Here is a 20822-nt window from a genome sequence, read left to right as displayed (position 1 = left end):
ACAGTATAAACTTTTTCATAGTTAAAGTTGTGGAAGAGATAGGGGATTCATATTCTCGATGGTGGTATATTTATATAAAAAATAGTGTGTTTCTGACACTGTCCATGATATAGAGACATGTGTTGAGGGTTACTTTGTACCAGAGGCCTAGGTCTTATTTACTACATATAGGAGGTACTCATTTCGATACGAGTTCTTGTGTAGTACTTACTAGCATAGCTTTATCTAGGTCTTTGTTTTCATTTGGTAAGGTTAACTATAATGTACTTTTTTTAAAATGGCATTTTATTAATAATTCTCTCTTTTGTGTGTAGGTCCACGAAAGAAAAATACATCCACTTTGCATGCTCAATTTAGCGAAAATGCATCACCATTCTACCATGTTGGGCATAATGCGTTGCCCATGGGTTGCCCATGGGTTGATGGTTGTAGGAAGCGCAAACTTCATTTCTCTAATGACTACTAGATTGATCGATTGATTCACACTTCTGTCACTATTTTGTTTTTTTGGATATTGGTCTTTTTCATTGCTACAAAGTAAGGATGTTCTTTGCATCTTTCTTTAAATGTCATTTTTTATTCTCAATGATGTCCTTATTTTATGTGCATGTGTGTGTGTGTGTGTGTGTGTGTTCTATGTATGCACGCTTTACGTGCAATGTGTGTTCTATGTGCATGTGGCATAGATGCAAACATGTGTATGGAGGCTATGAGTATGCACTCTGCGAATGAATATATGTGTGAGTATGCACTATGCGAATGAATATATGTGTATGGAGGCTATGAGTATGCACTATGCGAATGAATATATGTGTGTGTAGAAACTTATAGTTGGTATGACGATATGTATATCCACTGTCAAAGAGTAGGCCAAACCCCACCGAAGGAAGGTCTAAGATTGCTTTTCCCCAAGCACTTTACATCAATTAGCAATTGATGCAGCAAGAGAGGCGGGTTTGGGCAACTCGTATGTATAATATATACATATGTTTATATTCAGTTCAATGCCCATTAATTAATTAATGGGGTTCTAATGAGCCCCATTAATTAATTAATATACTAAGCTTTAAACCATAGCTTTAATATAGCAACGCTTGAAGCCAGGTTGGCCGTTCGCGCGCGCTCTCTCTTAGGCATTCATTCAAGTTGGCCGCTCTCTCTCTCTCTCTCTCTCTCTCTCTCTCTCTCTCTCTCTCTCACGGAGGCTTTGCCCCGACTGTAAATTGTGAGGCGAACGCCTTTCTATACGCTTCATTGAGGTGGTTCTAGGAACTTTCTGAGGCATGTCTTTTTTTTTCTTTTCGCTAAGGTTTCCGGCAACCTTTCCTCTTGAGGTTTCCACTTCGCTCAATCCTTCATCAACTAATCAATGTGCTTTGAAATTTGGGACCCAATATATATATGTACTAGTACTCAACCCGGGCATTGTTGCCGTATGTAAAAGACATTAAGAAGCAAAAAAACGTAAGAATGGAAGCAGGAATACAAAGTGGGAGTCTAAAGGATTTTTTCCTCTTATTTTTTAGAAATCCAGGATCTCCTTGCCTTTGTTTGAGAGAGAGAAAGAGAAGAACTAGGTGAAAAGTACACTGGTTGTGTGCAAAATGCTTACAACTACGCCGGTGGCCTTGCTCATGGTACATCAAGCTTCAAATGATGTGTGCGCATGCCCAATTTCTGTATGCTTGTGAGGAAGGACTGGGAAATTTGTATCGTCGAAGATTCACGACTGGCATGGGCGATATGTGGTCATGTCAATGCATTAGGGACACAATAAAAGCCATCTGGGATCATGCTGCCATGGAGGTTTGCAAGAAACAGGCCTTCTCTGATGGTAACACGATCCATGTATATGTTCTGGAAGGCAGAAACGCACAATCTGAGCCCCGTCGATGGAGCAATAGGAGATGCACTTGCCAACCTGCATCATGGGGATGTCTATACGTGGAACTTTCTAATCAAAGCATATGCCAAAGCAGGGGCAGGCAAGAAGGCCCTTCACCTCTTTGATCAAATGCAACAAGAAGGAATTATGCCAGAGAAGCTCACTTTTGTTAATGTCGTTTTTGCATGTGGTATCCATGGAGATTTAGCAGAGGGCAGACGGATGCATGCCCGCATCCTTGCTAGCAGATATGGGTCTGACCATGTTGTCAACACAGCCCTTCTCAACACGTACGGCAAGCTTGGCAGCCTTGAAAATGCCTTGGGAGTCTTTGATAAAATGTCCAACCGGGACGTAGTGGCATGGACTGCCATCATAACAGTGTATGCTCAGCAAGGGCAGGGCCTAAAAGCCCTTCTTTTTCACAGTCAAATGCTTCAGGAGGGTTTGATGCCAGATAGAGTCGCGTTCGTCTGCATTCTTGACGCATGTATCCATACCTCCAAGAAAGAATGCCAATGGATGCATGTTTGTGTTCTGAACAACAAATACGAGGACAATGTTGTGGTTGGGACTGCTCTTGTCAATATGTGTGGCAAATGCGGGAACCTGGATATGGCTGTGGAAGTGTTTGATAGAATGCCTGCACGGAACGTGCTCACATGGAGTGCCATGATTGCAGTTCATGTCCAGCATGGGCAGGGCAAGAAGGCTCTCCAGCTCTTTGATGACATGCAAGAGCAAGGAGTTATGCCAAATGAGATCACTTCTATTAGCATCGTGGCTGCATGTACCAGTGAAGAAAATCTGGGTGCAGGACAGCAGATGCATGCACGCATCGTGGGTAGTGGATTCGAGATGGATTTTGCCCTTGCGAACAGTCTTGTCAACATGTACGGGAAATGTGGTACTTTTGAGGATGCGTGGAGGTTATTTGAGACATTCTCCAAATGGGATGTAATATCCTTTACTGCCATGATAGCAGCATCAGTCAACCATGGGAAGACCAAAGATGCACTTCAACTTCTGAATAGAATGGTAATGGGTGGACACATGCCGGACCGGGTTACGTTCGTTTCTATTCTTGAGGCATGTGCTATCCCTTCTGCTCTTTCTGAAGGCAAAAATGTACATGCCTTTATTGTAGAGTGCGGTTATGAGTCAGACATTATATTGGCAAATGTTCTACTCAATATGTATGGTAAGTGTGGCAATGTGCAGGAGGCGCAGAGGATGTTTGACAAAATAGCTGTGCGTGATACAATCTCTTGGAACACCATTATCAGCGTATATGCCCAGCAAGGGCATGTGCAGGAGGTCCTTCAACTTTTCCAGCAAATGCAGCAGGAAGCAATCCCTGACAAAGTCACTTTCCTGAGCACTATGAGTGCATTTGCAAGCCATGCAGCACTTCCTTATGGTACACAGTTGCATGCACAGGTCTTGGCCAATCTGCTTGAGTTGGATGTTAGTGTTGGCACGGCCCTTGTCAACATGTATGGCAGGTGTGGCAGCCTGAAGTGTGCGCAGAGGGTTTTTGATGAGCTGCAAGATCGGGACTTGGTTACGTGGACTGCTATGGTTACGGTACATGCTCATCACGGACAGGGCAAAGTGGTTGTGCAACTCTTTGACAGACTTCTGCTTGAATGCTTTACTCCAGATCAAATCAGTTTCATCAGCTTTCTTTCTGCATTTGCCGGTCAGGTAGCTATCTCTGAAGGTAAACGAATGCATAGTCGTCTACTGAACAGCACATACATATCAGATGTAAATGTTAAGAATGCTCTCCTGAACATGTATGGCAAATGTGGTGGCCTAGAGGATGGTCAAAGGATGTTTGATACAATGTTGGAGCGAGACTTGGTTTCATGGAATGCTCTACTTGCAATTTACAATCTTCATGCTCAGAGCAAGGAAGTCATTCAAATATTCGACAAAATGTGCTGGGAAGGATACATGCCAGATAAAGTTTCCTGGACAAGCTATCTTACTGCTTGTGCAAATGTGATAGACTTAGCTGAAGGGAAGAGGGTGCATGCATGCATACACTATGGCGGGTTCGACTCAGATGGTGTTGTGGTGACAGCCCTTGTTAACATGTATGGCAAGTGCGGCAATTTGGAAACTGCACGAAGGATGTTTGACAATTTACCCGAACGGACTTTGGTTTCATGGAACACCATGATTGCAGTATATGCCCAGCATGGGTTGGGGGAAGAGGCCCTGAAGCTCTTGGGCCTAATGTTCTTTGAAAAAGTCATGCCAGATAGGGCCACCTTTGCTAGTATTCTTGCTGCATGTAGCCATGCTGGGCTGCTTGTCGAGGGCTGTCACCTTTTTGCTTCTATGAATGACCATGGCATGTCACCCTCAGGAGATCATTATTCGTGTATTATAGACCTGCTTGGGAGGGTAGGAAGGTTAGATGAAGCTGAGAGTTTCATCAATGCCTTGCCAATGGATGCTACGACGAGATCCTTTCTTGCATTACTTGGTGCCTGTAGACACCAACGAGATGTGGAGCGAGGAGAGCGTGCTGCAGATCGAGTGTTTGAACTGGATTCAGAGAATGCTGCACCATATGTTCTTTTGTCAAACCTGTATGCTCATGCTGGCAGCAATGCGATTGTTGCAAATATGTCTGAAGGTTGATCAGTATACTTCAATCTGAAGGCGTCGTAGTGCAGGTTTGATAGGACTGAACGTGTGGTTTGAGAGTCTATTCACTGAAAACTTTCAGGAGGACATCTCTCATATATTTTGAGATTGGGGAGGAAGAGGAGGAGCCGTGAACAGATGCAAGGTAGGGATAGAAGCAGGGATATTTCTCATATATTTTGAGATTGAGAAAGGTAGAGGAGCTGTCAGGACAGATGCAAGGCAGGGAAAGCCGCAGGGAAGGGCAGAAACAAGCTTCTTGCTCTTCAAGGTTGGTTGCATGTCCTCCTGGTGGGCTGGAGAAAGAAAGCATGCACTATTTGCTACAGCAGAATCCAGACCCCTTCACACGCTTCTGTGCAGCAGCACCCAAGCCTTTGTGGCATCCCTCCCTGCTATTGTTTGACGGTCAAATTTGGAACGATGCTCAAGTGTTTGTTCGAAAACAGTTGCTCATATTGACTGGCTTGGGTGCCCGGCCATGAACTGTCTTGGGCATGAGGTGGATGATAGCATGGGAAAGCTCTTCGTCAAAGTGTGTAAAGCACATCTAAACATCCTCAACGATTATCCATATCACATGATCTCATGCCATCCATCCCATTCCTTGTCTTGGGAATTATCCATCATGCAGTGGGGTATTATCTCCCCATGTGAAGAATTCTCAGTCGTGTGGATTCTATCTGTCCTGTTAAACTACGTTGCAATCATCCACACAACAACCCATCTAAATGAAGCTATAAGAATGAGTACTTGCTTCATGTATAGTCCATCCAAATTAAGCTCTTCATGTATACATATAGCTTTTCAGGATGGAGTCATATTTTGCTTACATGGCTACCATCCACCACTTTGGACCACCTTGTGCTTCAAAAAAGCTGGTAGGCTCTTATCTCTTGAGTACCTTATCATAAGAGTAAAATTCAGAAGATTCTCTTGAGTCCTATTTTGATCCTGTAACCTTCTACTATACGACGTCTTGAGGCGCATCCTCGATAGTGGTGGGAGATTTTTCTCTATCTAAAAATTGTTTGTACCATTTAAGAAATGGGTTATCCTTTTGTGGCACATCATGCTCTTGTTCTTCATCTTCAAAATCCATCTCCATATAGGAAATGAAACAAGGTATGGACTGCCCTCCATCAAAATGTGAGGAAGTGGTTGTGTTGCTTTGGTGATTTCTCTTCCTCCATCAGACGTGGTTGTTCTTGGAATACCACATCATGGCTCGTTGTTATCTTCTTTACGTGAGGGCCATAAAGCTGATATCCCTTCGAATCTATGCTATAACCCAAGAAGATACATTAATGGACTTCAACATCCAATTTGGTTCTCTTTGCCTAAGAATCATAGTGCCGATATCCCTTCGACTCCATGACGTAACCTAAGAAAATGCATTTGTAGCTTTTGGTATCTAAAGTTCTCTAAACATTTGGAACATATATATAATAACATTCACATCCCAATACTTTCAAGTGTGCAGTTGAAGGTTTCTTACTTGAGTAAGCCCATTGTGGATTCATCCCTTTGACGGCCTTTGTTGCACTCCTGTTAAGAATGTACATAGCCATGTTAACTACCTCATTCGAAAAAGATTTAGATAGACTCCTACCATTAAGCATACTCCTTGTCATCCCACAATAGTGTGTTTCTTGTACTTTGCAATACCATTTTGCTTACAGAGTTTAAGTAGTAGTGAGTTGTCACTTTATGCCTCTTTTCTTTTCTTGCAGAAACCCAATAATTCATCAAACATGAATTCTCCTTCTTGGTTTGTCAAAACTGCTTTAATTTTGTTCTTGTCATAGTTTCAACCAATGCAAGCCATTCTTTGAACTTTTTAAAAGCTTGAAACATTTTCTTAAGAAAATGTATCTAATCTTCATACTGTAATCATCTATCAATGTGATAAAATAGAAAGAACCTCCAAGTGCAATAGCACTTGTCTTTCCACGAGATTAACGTGTACAAGAGTTGAAGAAGAGGAGCCTTGGCCCTAAAATTGGTCTTTTATGGAAAGGTTTTCCACTGCCACCATGAAAGCTTCATATACATTCAGAATGTCAGAAATTAGTTGCAAATGCTAAACTAGCTTACCTGTCTACATCTCTAAAAGAGTGTAACAAGTTGTTCCTCCAAATGTCCTTTGTAATGACCTTGTCATCTCCATCAAGAATGAATATTGAAAGTCACTCACAAGTCACGATCTGTGATGGCCTAGATAGAAAGGAGATTCCTCGAATCCAAAGATTTGAAAGACTTTTTATACAACCTTCTTTATCCATAAGTGAAATAGCACCTAAACTTGATTGGGCACTTTGCATCATTTCCCACTACCACCATGATGTCATGTAAGCAAGGGATATAGAGAGAGAACAGAACTCATTGGTTGGAGTCCTTATAACTAGACTTGATGGTTATATACATGTAACATCTCTAACTCATTAAAAGAGAAGAAAAGATAGTGTGATAATTCACAAGGTGTAATTCATGAGGTGTAAATAGAAAAATCTTAGTTATCTGTTCTCAAATTGAGGATATGAAAAAGAAGCATCAAAAGCTATAACCTAAAATAAATCGTTGCACATCGTTGGGTCCAAGCAACTAAAGCCAATTGAAAGTCTTATCCTTGTTGGAGATAGTCAATGGAAGCATTGAATTAAAACATGTAGATAATTTGTGATTCTTTCTTGACTTATCATCACTTTTGTTTAAATCTAATGAAGTTTGTGTGTTCTAATAAAGAAAATCATTTTTATCACTTTTGTTTAAATCCAATGAAGTTTGTGTATGCTAATGAAGAAAATCATTTTTATTAGAAACAATAAGCAAATGCCCATGAGTATAAATAAAAGTGTGGACACCACAATAATTGGAAGTATACTAACAAAAAAAACATGATGAAATCTACACTCACGATGATCAATTTGTGAGAAGGTGGAATGGTGCAAGTGAGATCCAAAGTGAAATGCGAGTTGGGGCAGTAATGGTGTCCCAGGTCACTTTCAATTTGTATTGGAAGGATGTGAAATTATGCGAGTGGATCCAGTGTTGGTTTTAACTAAAATAGAAAAGGACTTTGTAAGTAAAATTAATAAGGATTGTGTGCATAAATTAATGAGAAAACCACATTTGTGCACACATGCATTTAATATATACTAAAAAATAAAACTGGTAAATTTAATTAGGAAAGAAAATAAAAATTAATAAGATAAGTATCATTATTTAATTAAAAATATTAAGGCCAAAATTGTAAGGGTACTCATGGAAAAATTAAATTGGTGGACACAACTATGTATGTGTACACATTAATTTAAAAAAACCATGGTTTGGGCAAAAAAAATATCTAAGGTTAAAAAAAAGAGGGTTTGGCCAAAACTAGGTGGATTTGGATTGGTAGGTGGTAGGTAAATGACCCATGGTATTTTAAGTATGTGGTTTATGCAAAACAAGAGTAGATGGTAGTTAAATTACCCATGGTATTTTATTAGTATGTGGTTTCTCAAAAATAAGAGTTGTGCACTTGCCACTTTAGATAAAGCGCATGCATGTAACTCTAAAGTGGAGTTTACCGATAAATTGTATGGTTTTTATGGATTACCTGGTAGGTATGGCTTGACATTAACTCAAGTGGACTATGTGCATATAGAGGCTCTTATCCATCCTTTCATGGGTTACCTGGTAGGTATGGCTTGACATTAACTCAAGTAGACTATGTGCATTCAGAGACTCCTAGCCATCCTTGGTTTACATGCATTGCTTGTAGGTTTGGCTTGACATTAACTTAAGTAGTAGGCTATGTGCATGTAGAGGCTCTTAGCCCTCCTTTTTGAGTATAAATAGCCCCCTCCCTTCTTGTGAAGTCATAAATTTTCTTCTTCCGAGAGTGGAGAGGTCCATTTCATAGTTTTTAGTGCATGGTATATGTCCTAGACAAGTATAATCTCTTTCTAGCACTTATTGTACCTACTTCTTGCAATTTAGAGTATTGCAGCTACCTAGGAGGATGCTAAAAAAATCTTGGGATTCTAGGGACCTGTGTAGGTCTTAATCATCCCCAATAGCATCTACATCAAGCTCTAAAGCTAGGCCAAGGTACTATTTACATTTATAGCTTTTTACCTTTTTCTTGTATTTTCTTACTTTTGTTTGGATTAAAACTAATTATTATAAATAAAATATTCTCTGTAAAAATAGTTATGTAATACCTTAGGATTTCACCTAGGGCAGTAAATTTTCATAAGGCTATATGGGAAGATTTTATTAAAATATCTAAATGAACATTCAATTAATACTAGGGTTATGAAATTAATGTAGATTAAAGAATTAGATTAAATTTTGGATAAAGAATATTCCCCTCAAAACCAAAGAATTAATTGTTCATATAAATTACCTTAGGTTAATTTAATAATATGACCTTAGAAGAAAATTTATAATAAGGCATAAAATTTTATATTTTGATAATTGCGTATCTAAATTTAGGAGGCTGAGCCTTAGGTGGAATAAGTTAAATTACCTTGATTTTTGATATTATTAGGGCTAAAACGAGAAGTACAAGAAATCAAGATTGAAATGAATTTAGGAAACCTTCAAGAAGAGATGTCTGGCTAATATTATTAGGGTTAAAATGAGATGTATAAGAAATCAAGATTAAAATGAATTTAAGAAACCTTCAACAAGAAGGGATGTCCTTAAAATCCTTAAGGAACCTCAAGAAGAGATGTCCTTAAGATCCTTAAGAATAACCAAAGTTCCTTATGAAGATTATCGATAGGATAAGGCCTAAATACGAGAACTAGACCAATAACTTTAGATCCTTAAGAATAACCAAAGTTCCTTAGAATGATTTTATCGATAAAGGATAAGGCCTAACTAGACCCATGTCTTTAAATGACCATCTTTGTATGCAAAAGAACTTAAGCAAAGTTGATTGGATTAACTTATGGAATCGAGGCTTGCAATTGTTTGAAAAAAGGGAAGGTCATGAGAAGACCTTGTGAGGAGATGTTGTAGCTAGATAAACTCAGCTTACTCAGAGTTTTGATTGGAAATCCATGAAGTCTCATCACGTTTGCCATGGATAATACTGCTTTAAATGTGAGAATTCCTCGTCGGATATGTTGTAGCTAGATATACTCAGCTTGCTGAGAGTTTTGATTAGAGAGCTATGAAGTCTCATCACGTTTGCCATGCTTAACACTGCATCAAATGTGAGGCATATAATACACCAAGCGAGAAAAACTGAGTAAGGCCCAAAATCGAGCGACATCAAAAAACCCTATTGTGCTCTATCTCATTTAAGCCTTCTCATTTTAGTCTTCATAATATTTTTCAATTTCATTTTAGTGTCTTGATTTTAGTCTTCGCAATATATTTTAAAATCATTTTAGTCTTCTCCATTCAACATGGAGCACAAAAATAGAGTCAATGCAAGATGAAGCAATCAACCCTTTCCCACCATATGAGCATGTGTTTTCCAAGCACTAACTCATATCGACATTCTACCAGCACATGTGAGAGCCACAAACAAAAACAAAAAAACAAATGGGAATCAAAGTGTTAATAGCATAACATCTATGATAGCAAACACATCATTCGAAAGGATGGTTGTAAGCATACAATCCAACCCTCCTCACTCTCATCATATCCACTAACCAGAAAAAACCAAATAGAATTCAAAGTGTAAATATCATGACATCAAAGACAGCAAACACATCATTAAGAGGATGGTTGTTAGCACACTATCTAACACTCATTATCCACATAAAAGCACGATTGATGACATGCTCGTGTCATCCTTTCATCCTTCTTGTCAACAACCATTCTTTTAGCCTTAGCCTCCGCATAAGAAGGCAATGCACTACAATGACAACAAAAGCACACGTGTCAAAAATAAAAAGCCTGCATTGAACCCCAAAATGTAAAGGATATACTTGATAGCCACATTTCAACTCATCAACATAATAGAGAGTGATAGAAAGGACATGGTGAATTCAAAAATGATCTAAGTGCCGGTGTCCAAAGTACATGTGCCAAGGACAAGTAAAATACGCAAGATAAAAATAGTCACCCATTGCCACATACAGTTAACAAGGAACACTCTATATGATAGAGATAAAGACACAAAGAGGAATAATGGGAATGTTAGTCTAGTAGAAAAGCACCACACCAAATGTAGCAAAAAAGACCAAAAGAAGCCAAATAGGGACTGTCCAAGCTCACTAGTCGCTCACTAGTCATCATAGGGGTTTACCCCCGCCGCACGAGCATTGACCTCATCCTCCAGATGCTCATCAACTATCATCCTCAAAGAAGAGCTTGTAGCTATGCAAGTATGGATCTACATGGCTGGAGATGATGGCATCATCTATGTCCAAAGAAACACATGATCTCCTTGAACGAAGGCATGCCTTTAGAGAGGGTGCTGTGCCACACCCCAACTCCAAGACAATACCCTGTGGATGACAGAGCAGCTCCAAGAAGCATGACAAAAATGTGTGACTCATCTCTAGCCTACCTCGAAGCTCAAATCTGCCAGCACTAACAATGCATTCACTCACTAGCAGATAATGCATGACACATAAGTCCATGTCTCCCATGTGCAAAGCCTCAAACAATGGTCTGCTGGTGGCTGGAGCGAAAGTGGGTGCAAACATTCCCCTTTTGCGAACTAGGTACATCATCATAGAAGTATGGAACTGTAGAAACAAGTATAAACTCAACCATGCAACAAAGTCCAATTAATTAACACCATAGAAACATCAATGAAACTAACGAATGGCATTGAAAGGGCTTGTCACATTACCTTTGTCATGATGTCCTCTTGTTCAATAATGTAACCATATGCAGAGTGATGGAGGACCACAATCTGTCGCCAAATCTCCAAGTCATATACTCGGTGTAGCGCTCAATCCATCCCATGCTATCTCCTGCTAAAAAATATGGCTAGGTTGGATTCTGTCACAACAAGCTATCGATGAACACAAAATTGATTTCAAAGGAAGCTCAAACCTGCCATGTAGGATACTACCACCAACCAACCGCTATCAGAAAGTGTAGCATCCGCTAAAGATATGCCATAATGGGCATGGTCCTCTATAAGCATATCCCATGGAGGCCTCTGTGCGCTCTCATGTAGACTTCCTCCAAATGGGAGGTCCAACAAAATAAAGTTAGATGTCCATGCGACCTGCCTACCTTTCCTTGTGTGCACACAACTCATGAGATTCTTCTTCAATGTGAAGAACTCATGGATGCAGGTGTACACATGATCTCTCAGACCATGAGAAAAAGCCTTGCCAATCACAATTTAGTCCCCATTAATAGCCATGCATGGAGGGACACCATCAAAGCGTACATTGTGCTCCCTCAAAAAAATGAATGACAAGGGAACCTTCAAAGTAGATGTAGATGATGATAAAGGCTCTACACAAGAGCACAAAACAAAGGAAAACCATCACAAAAACACCGCGATGCAATGGTCCCAAAGGAGGAACCCTCCCACTCACCAGGTACGACCCAACTCATCCTCATTGGTGGCGGCATCAATATGCTCCACATGCGGCTCAACAACACTGGCTCGCCTTTTTATTTTTGTTTCACCTACAAGTCCACAAACAAGCTTAGGAAATACAAATATTATTCTTCATGTAAGATTACTCCCTCCAGCTTTTGAGGTGTAAAGGTGTAAGAACCTCCCCTTCTGTTCTTGTAATTATTCCCCTCTCTGAAATAAAAGAAAGATTTTGTTTACCCTGTTTTGGCCTAGAGAGAGAAACTATCTAGAGAGAGGTAATCCAAAATTGAGATATCTTTGGATATAAAAATCCTTCTAGTGTCTAAAATGGTTTTCCCTGAAACAGAAATTCAAAAAGAACTTTCCAATGTGCATTGGAATTAATTAAAAATATGTATAAAGGACCTTAGCCTAAGGGTCAAGATTTTCTAAAAATTTTAGATTATGGTCCAATTAAGGTTCATATGGACCAATAGGATTAATCCAAGTGTTACGATGAGATAAATCCAAAGAATAAAAGAAAATACCCAAAAATGAGTAAATGCTCACATAAGATGAAGAGTTGACTGAGTATAAGGTTTATAAGTTAAAAACTATGAGATATTACTAAAACAATGAGATATTTTGGAATAATGATACATTTTTGACACCTTGGTAAGGAGGGGGGAGACTTTGAGGTAGGTGCCTATTTCACACATGTGGATGAGTTTTTAATTCATAAAAATTGTGATATTTTTATCTCTCCTCTATCCTGGATCAAACCAGATCAAAAGGGAGCCAAACTAGGTCTAAATCTTATCCTGAACCTGGAAAATTCTAGAACCCAGTTGGAATTGGTTAGAGATCCTTAGTCTTTTGTAAAAAAATATGTGAACTATACCATGCCAGTATTACATTAAAATAATGATATTTTATATTATCCCTTAAAAATCCTCTACATTTTGGAGAGATAGCTGTTGGAAATCATGGATCTAGGACTAGGCTAGCCTATGGAGGCTCAAACATAATGCTAAACATGATTATAAACAAATGACAAAAGCAATACAAAGCAACACAAGATGTACTTACTTGACCAAGAGATTGTGTACTTGAGAATGAGTTGTTGTATATCATTACATTGAAATGACCCTTTATATAGGTCCAAGTACCATATGGGCTTTGCCTTTGCATGTGGGATAACTCCTAGCCTTCACCACATTCATCCACATCCCTTTGACCTTGTCTATGATATGACATAGATCACTTTTTCTAACACCCTTCCTTGATCATGGCATATCATAATGCCCTTCCTTGCTTCTAACATTACATGAAAGAAAAAGCTTAACTCATAAGGAGTATAGCTCTACAGTACATAAAAGAAATTAGCATCGCTCATAGGGAGCATAGCTTCTACATTGCGAAAAGAAAATGACATGACATGAAAAACATTCCTCTCCCATATCCCATCATCATCATAGCATCATCATTATCATATCCATGAACATTGTGCCTCATGTGCACCATCATGTGTTGAGCATGGAGACCCAACTCCCATCAATCCCCCCTTGAGGGCTACATGGCCTACTGAGAGATATTGTGGGCATCATAATAACACATAACCTACATCATCGGTGGTTAGAGGTGTCCATACATAAACATTTGGGTAAGAGAGGGCATAAACATTTGTCATTATGACATGTGAGCCATGACATAATAATCAACATAGACAGCATCTTGTTCATCTTCATTGACATCTTCGTCTTTGTCTTCATCCATTTTTGCGTCTTCATCTGCATCTTCATCTGCATCTTCATTTTGCATAGTATCTTCTTTGTCTTGACATTGCACATAGATTGTGCGTGCATTCCCATCCTTGAGGCATCGGCATAATGCATAGAATTTTCCAAAAAAGAGGTATAAGAACATTCTTCCTTAAGTGCCATATGAACAACCTCTTAAATTACTTTAAGGTTTTTAAACCTTAGACTCAAAATAAAGAATAAATCCATTTTTTTGTAATGAAAACGGCCGATTTGATTCCACCGGCGGTGATTTTGGCTTTGTCAGCGGCGCTGATTTCGGATTCGCAGCTGCGATCTTCTGATCTGGTCAACTGTGTCGAGCTTCTTCTCTGCGTGCTGCTTCGTGCTTTTGATGTTTTTTTTTTTTTTACTGACGACACTGCTGTACGCCGTTTCGTTGACTGCTTGAAGGAGCCGCCTGCTGTGCTGGCTGCTGCCGGTGTGAAGCTGCTGCTTCTTTTCTTTGCTTTGGCCGTAGTAGCTGCTACTGTTGATGATGATGAGACGATCTCTGCTACGTTTGTTCTGCTTACTAGATTACTTCTTCAACTGCAGGCATGAGGTGAAGCTTGCATCCATGGCTTCTTGAAGCTGCTTTGCTACCCTCCACACGCAAGAACTTGTCAACAAGATCAGCTACTCCACTTACAGGCTCTGTCGCAGCACCCTCTGCCACAGTGGAGCCTCCTCTTCTCTCTCTTTACTGTCCTCTCAGCTTCAACACTTCAGTTTTCAGCTTCTCCCACACATAGCTTTCTTTCAAAAGTATACAACACTCCTTGCTATTGCTTTGTGTGAAGATGGTGGAGTTAGTGCTCTTCGAAGGACTGAGGATTTGCTTTGCAAATGGCTGCTTCTCAAGTAACTATGTTTGCAAAGGATTCAAGCACTACTTGTGATCCCTAATTGTGGATGCTAAGGAGGATGGAGAAACTCCTAAGACTTAAAAAACCTTAAATCTTTTTCTAATGAAAACCTAAATCAATGCTAAGAGAGAAAGGATCTAAGCTATTGGAGAGCTGAACCTACCAGATCCCTAATGGTGCAAAGACTAATGCAATAATTTTGTTATTCCTTCTTCTCAATGGCACTTCCTTTTACGGGCACCATATTGAAGAGAAATGGCAAAACAACTAAACTAAGCTAAACCATAGCCAACCTGGCTCTGATACCATGTTGGAAATCATGGATCTAGGACTAGGCTAGCCTATGGAGGCTCAAACATAATGCTAAACATGATTATAAACAAATGACAAAAGCAATACAAAGCAACACAAGATGTACTTACTTGACCAAGAGATTGTGTACTTGAGAATGAGTTGTTGTATATCATTACATTGAAATGACCCTTTATATAGGTCCAAGTACCATATGGGCTTTGCCTTTGCATGTGGGATAACTCCTAGCCTTCACCACATTCATCCACATCCCTTTGACCTTGTCTATGATATGACATAGATCACTTTTTCTAACAATAGCTTCTCTCTCTCTTCAACCATCCTTGGAGCTTTCCTCTCGACACACTAACCAATCAATATTTAAAGCCACAAAAAGTGGGTTCCAAAGTGAAAATCCCAGGTTGTATGTACCTGAATACTAGACATTGAGCGGCCATCTGCACCATATCCACTTTCTTCAGAGTCTGCACCTCCTTGTCTCTTGATTTCACCTCAGTCTTTCTCACCAATAGAAACATGTATCTCCTTGCCTCTATCTTCACCTCCTCATAGTAATCCTGTAGTGTACAATCTGATGGCAACACAATCCCATCTAGGATGGACACATAGTCTGTAAAAATCTCAAGAGCACGTTTTAGGATCTTATCCATAACGAGCTCCCTTGGGAGCCACCTAAATTCACCACACCAAAACACATGAAACCAAGAAGCAACAAAAATTCATGAAAAGACACCATTCATATAGCCATTGAAGTTGGAAGATCACATTTTGTACTCATGGTCGCCTTTGAGAAGAGCAAACATAGCTTTTGTAGTCTTGTTTGCCTCAAAAAGTGAGAGCCATCGCAACCTCACATCCGTGCTCACATCACACAAAGCAAGTAAATTAAGCTTCTCCAATGAAACAAAACTATCTTCACTCCATCTCAAAGAGAGTATTGCCTTCTTCCATTCATCACCCAACTTTGGATCCAAAATATTCAAGATCTGCCAAGGCCAAAACAATCTTCAACTCTAGGGGTAGAAGCCATTGAATACACCAATGCTATACCTTGCCTATTATGTCTGCATACTTTTAAGACATACATTGCATGTTAGAAGCCAATGAACACACCAATGCTATACCTTGCCTATTCTGTCTTAAGGTTTTCAATTTCTTTCTTCTCCAACTTTGCAAACTCCTCATCGGACAATTGTCCCTTGAGCTAACCAAGCCTCTTTTCCAGTGCATTTTGAAATTGCACCTACACACACCACATTATATACGCATAAAAAAAAGCACAAAACTTCATCAGCTATCCAACATATGCAAGGAAATCTACATTATAAACAATCTTTCCAAGGTATCCCCGTGTCAGAGGGAACCATGGCTCATCTCACTTGGTGCTTCTCTGAAACGGATGGCATCAATTGTCCTCACATCCGAGTCAAGAAGCTCTCTCAAAAAATCTTGAGAGTTAGCCGAGCAAATATTTGTAGTGTTGACAATCTCGTCTCTGAGTGAGGGCACCACAAGGACATGCGCCAAAAGACTACATATAAAAACCGATCCACATACACCTTCTGCTTACCCTTTTTTATGGTAATTATGTTTCTACCCCAATCTTGTTTTACCTTACCAAGTCTCAGCCAGAGTCTTCCTAGTAATACTTGGTAAGACCCAGTGCAATTTTTTGATAACCACTAGATTGACCTTGAAGTCAACCTGTTGGATTCTCATTTATGAGATAATTCCCTTTGGCACCACTATTCTGTTGTCAGCCATTCTTATGTTGAACTGAATGGGCTCCCACTTGAGGCCTAAACCTAATGCGGTTTCTTCTGTGACCACATTCACTCTTGATCCTCCATCCAATACTGCATCATTAATAAGAACATTGTTGAGTTGAATCGTGACTCTAGCCACTTCGTTATCTCTAGATGCTGGTGGTTCTTCTGCTTGCATATTGCCACATTCCGCCGGGGTCTCTTCCTCCGCCATGTGCTTTGATTCTTTGCTAAGTCCTTCAATGACGTTGCTAACAAGATTTTGGCCTTGAACCTTGGGCATAAATCCAGTACTTGTTTTAGCTTAACCTATCTACCAGCAACAATGGCATCACAATTGATTAGCAAGTCAACATCTTTGTGGTTCTCTTCCAGGCATTCCTTGTTGAAGTGCTCCGTATGCTTTATTCCACTTGCTTTTGGAATATCTGAAGGGATTTCTCTTGAGTCATCATCCTTTTGCTTGCCTTGCCTTCTTTCTATTTCCTTTGCAGTTTGGATTCTCACCTTTTCCTGTTGTTCACAATCCACAATTGCCTTTTTGTGGCTTTTGAGTGAGTCTTGACCACCAATCGGGGTTATCACTACCTTAAATTTTCTTGCCTTAGCCCTTGTTACTGCTAGGATGTCATGCACCTCCATTTGTGTGTCTTCTTCCTACATCATGTTGGCACTTGGCGAATTCTCCTTGAACTGCATTAATTCAGCTTTCCTTTCTTCATCATGCTTTTTCTTCATGGCACATTCCGCTTTGGTATGTCTGGGCTGTTTGACAATAATAGCATGTGAAGTTAGTGGTTCCTCCTCCGGAACGTCCTTGGCCTCTTCTTGCAGAAAAATTTTTGTGACCTCTATTCCCAAACCTTCCCAATCTAGGTCTTCTTTCCGCTCCCTCTATGTTGTTCACCATAGGAGCTCTATTTTTCATGTTGTACCTATAGTTCCATATACTGTGATTGTACCTGCTACAAATTGAACAAGTTGGAGGTACAATGCATTCCTCTTTGAGGTGGCCTTCTTGTTTGCATTGTGAGTAGAACACATTTTTTTTTGGAAATTTGCTCCTTTTCCCTTTTTCATTTCTTGTACACCTGCTGCATCAATTCTCCAAAACTTACTTGTACCTTTCCGGACTTCTTCTTTTTGTCTTTCTTTTTTGCTACTGCCACCGAAGTGTCTTGCGAAGAGTTGCTTGAATCATCCTCTTCGGTGGTGAGATGCTCTTCCTAGGCTTCCACTTTTGTCTCCTTTCTTGGCTTCTTTTTTCTGCCCTTTTGGCTAATTCCACCAATTCCTCAAACTCTTCTTCAATTTCTGCTTGCTTTGTGCTGACCGCTACATGAATGTCCAGCTTAAGCCCTTGGACAAACTAGACCAAGACAATTTGCATCGAGGGTCGAGTTTGCTCTGCCACTCTTTGCCCCTCAAGCTTAATAGCTTTGTTGCATAAGCTTCCACATCCATGTCCTCTTGACGGAGCTCTCTTATTTGGTCATCACAGAGTTGAGTTGCAGATTTGATTTTGCAAAATCTTCCCAAAAAGGCGATCATGACTTTTTCATAGGTCTAGAAGTGGTTGTCCTGATATCTTGACACCCACTCCATTGCTTTGTCCTTGAAGGTATTCATCAATCATGAAGGCACTTTTGTGAATTTCACTCAGCTCTGGTTCTTCTAAATCTCGAGGTCTGGTCACTTTCCAGTATTGCTCAAACCTCCTTACATGCAGGTCTGTATCTTCCCCTTTATTGCTTGAGAATACAGAGAAATTTTTGGCTAGTGATGCCATGGCTTTCTTGAACCTTCTCTGGGGGTTTACTTATGGTTGTCCTTATGGTTTAGTTGCTCCGCCCCTCTTGGATTTTCCAGACCCGGATTGTGTGTGCTGCTTCTCTTTCTTGGCACTCCTTTTCTTGGTCTGGATTGTATCTAAGTTCTGAAGCTTCCTCTTGCTCTTGTGGGTTAGCAAATATTTCCACACTATCTTCTTGACGATGTGAAGTACTCCCAAGTGCGAGCTTCCTAGAGGGTCTCTTGCATATATTAAGAGCGGTATGCTTGAATGTGGTTTGGGTTGTGCGGTGAGTAGCTCTTCCTATTAAGTTTTCCAAAAAATTCCTTCCATACTGCAATTTCACCGTGTGTATGATCTAAATGGGTGCCCTCTTACCCTTGCCTATTGGTGAGGATTGCTATTCAGAGAGATTTGTTGTAGTCCCCAAACTCTCCGGTAATTCCCCAACATGATTGCCAGATGTTTCTCGCTAATTTCCTTGTCAGCGGAATGGCAAGACAGCAATCTGGTGTGATAGACTAGTCAAGTAATGCCATGGGAGACGTGAAGACTCCCGCGCGCCCGAGGTTCTGGGTTTAAACACCAACTCTCGAGTGGTCGTGGGGAAAGTTTAAGACTTCTCGCTTGTGGGAAAGCTTAAGCATAGTGGATCCACCTCACTCACTTCTCACTTGTGGAATGTACACATGAGTAGGAACACAACATGTTCATTCACTACAGAGTAACAGATGACACAGAAGGGAAGAGTAATAGCAAGTGTGCCTTTTGTTCCATTCCAGAAGCATTACAAAGTGACATAGAAGAGACACCCAATACAATTACCATTTTCCAGAATCTAGCATATTAACAAGCTTCATGGCATGCCAGTCAATTAACATTGAGAGCTTATAAGACTACATTACAGTACACAGACCGCGAGTTTCCACACACACACCCTAACACTCTCTCCTTATCCCTCTCTCTTCTCTATAGTAGTTGATTGCTCTTTTAAGTTGTGCCTTCTTGATCTTGGCAATGGCTCTATGGTGGTTACAGTCTGTTGCCTTTACACATGTGACACCGAGGTGGTGCTCACATCATGCATTGTGGGTTGACCGCTCTGCCAACTACCATTGACCCTTCCGCTATGATTGCACTGCTAGGTGCAACAATGTCCTATCGACGTGTAGTTTAGAAGAGCCGATGAGAGAATAGGATTGGGCCATGCATCAATAAGCAGTTGGAGAAGAGCCTATAAGCTGAGTTACGGTTAGTGATGGCCAATCCAGTTTGTATTAGGGAGCACAACCACTCAGCCTAAACTAGAGGAAGGAGGATGGAGCAGGCCATAAGGTGTTTAGATAGCATGGTCCAAAGTCGGAACCACAGTTCAGATCTAGAAAATTGTGAAATTTTTTCAAAATACCAGAAAAAAGTGGGCTTTGCTCTGTTGACCTAGCACCAACCATGATCTCTAGGTGATTGTGGACCAATCAGCTCCTTTGGTCACTACCCAGACTTCTTCACTTTTTGTAACAAACTTATTATGGGCTAAGCCTTCTTATTTTTGTAACAACTTTGTAACGGCCTCTTGCAATTAGGTAGTACCTGACTAGATGTAAGAAGAAAAAGGGGGAACTCTCCAGAGGAGGTTATGTGATTTAGGAGATCAGTAGATATTGGATTGATGTACTATTGAGAGTTTGAGCTAATATTTAAGAATGTCTTGTGGGTTGGCTCTATTCTATACTACATAGGTCAACTACATGCCTATCTATTTGTTAACTCCTATCCGAAAACATGAAGGATCTAGGAACTAACTTGTGCGTAGTCATGATTAACTCCCCTAAGTATGAGAAGAGTGGTAGCTCAACGCTGTGCGTTCACTTGTCGCATTGGTCATAGTTGAGATAGTCATTGCTCTCAAGGAGTCGACTAGGTGGTCCAAAACCACTGAAGTGTTGGGTCTTGAGACCAGACAGTGACATTCCTACATAGAACAATGGAAGGAGAGTGTCGAATATGTCCTGTGAACATACATTTTGTTGTTTTTTACATGAAAGCAAGGGTGGAATTGCATCTTACACAAATACATCTCTACTCACAAGAATCCACTTGATAGTAGGATGATAGAGACGGTATCCTTTACTTTTTGAGCTATATCCCACAAAAATACATTTAATAGACCTATTGTCAATCTTGTTGTGAAATTTCTCAGGAACAAGTGCATAAGCAAAACAACCAAAAATGTGTAAGTGAGC

The 20822-nt window shown here is 40.2% G+C and overlaps 1 protein-coding gene across 1 annotated transcript; it reads left to right on the top strand.

Annotated features, from left to right (window-relative positions):
* The first annotated feature begins 1426 nt into the window (after window positions 1–1426).
* Window positions 1427–5364, top strand: LOC147640684 (pentatricopeptide repeat-containing protein At3g53360, mitochondrial-like). Its single transcript, XM_086814245.1, has one exon. It carries the CDS (start codon window positions 1793–1795, stop codon window positions 4538–4540), a length of 2748 nt encoding a protein of 915 aa, XP_086670371.1. The 5' UTR covers window positions 1427–1792; the 3' UTR covers window positions 4541–5364.
* The last annotated feature ends 15458 nt before the right edge of the window (window positions 5365–20822 follow it).

Source organism: Cibotium barometz, chromosome 2 (genome assembly GCF_041138505.1).
Source record: "Cibotium barometz isolate CiBa-2024 chromosome 2, ASM4113850v1, whole genome shotgun sequence".
Taxonomy (NCBI): domain Eukaryota; kingdom Viridiplantae; phylum Streptophyta; class Polypodiopsida; order Cyatheales; family Cibotiaceae; genus Cibotium; species Cibotium barometz.
Note: the sequence above shows the minus strand (reverse complement) of the source record. Positions and strands in the feature narration are given on the sequence as shown.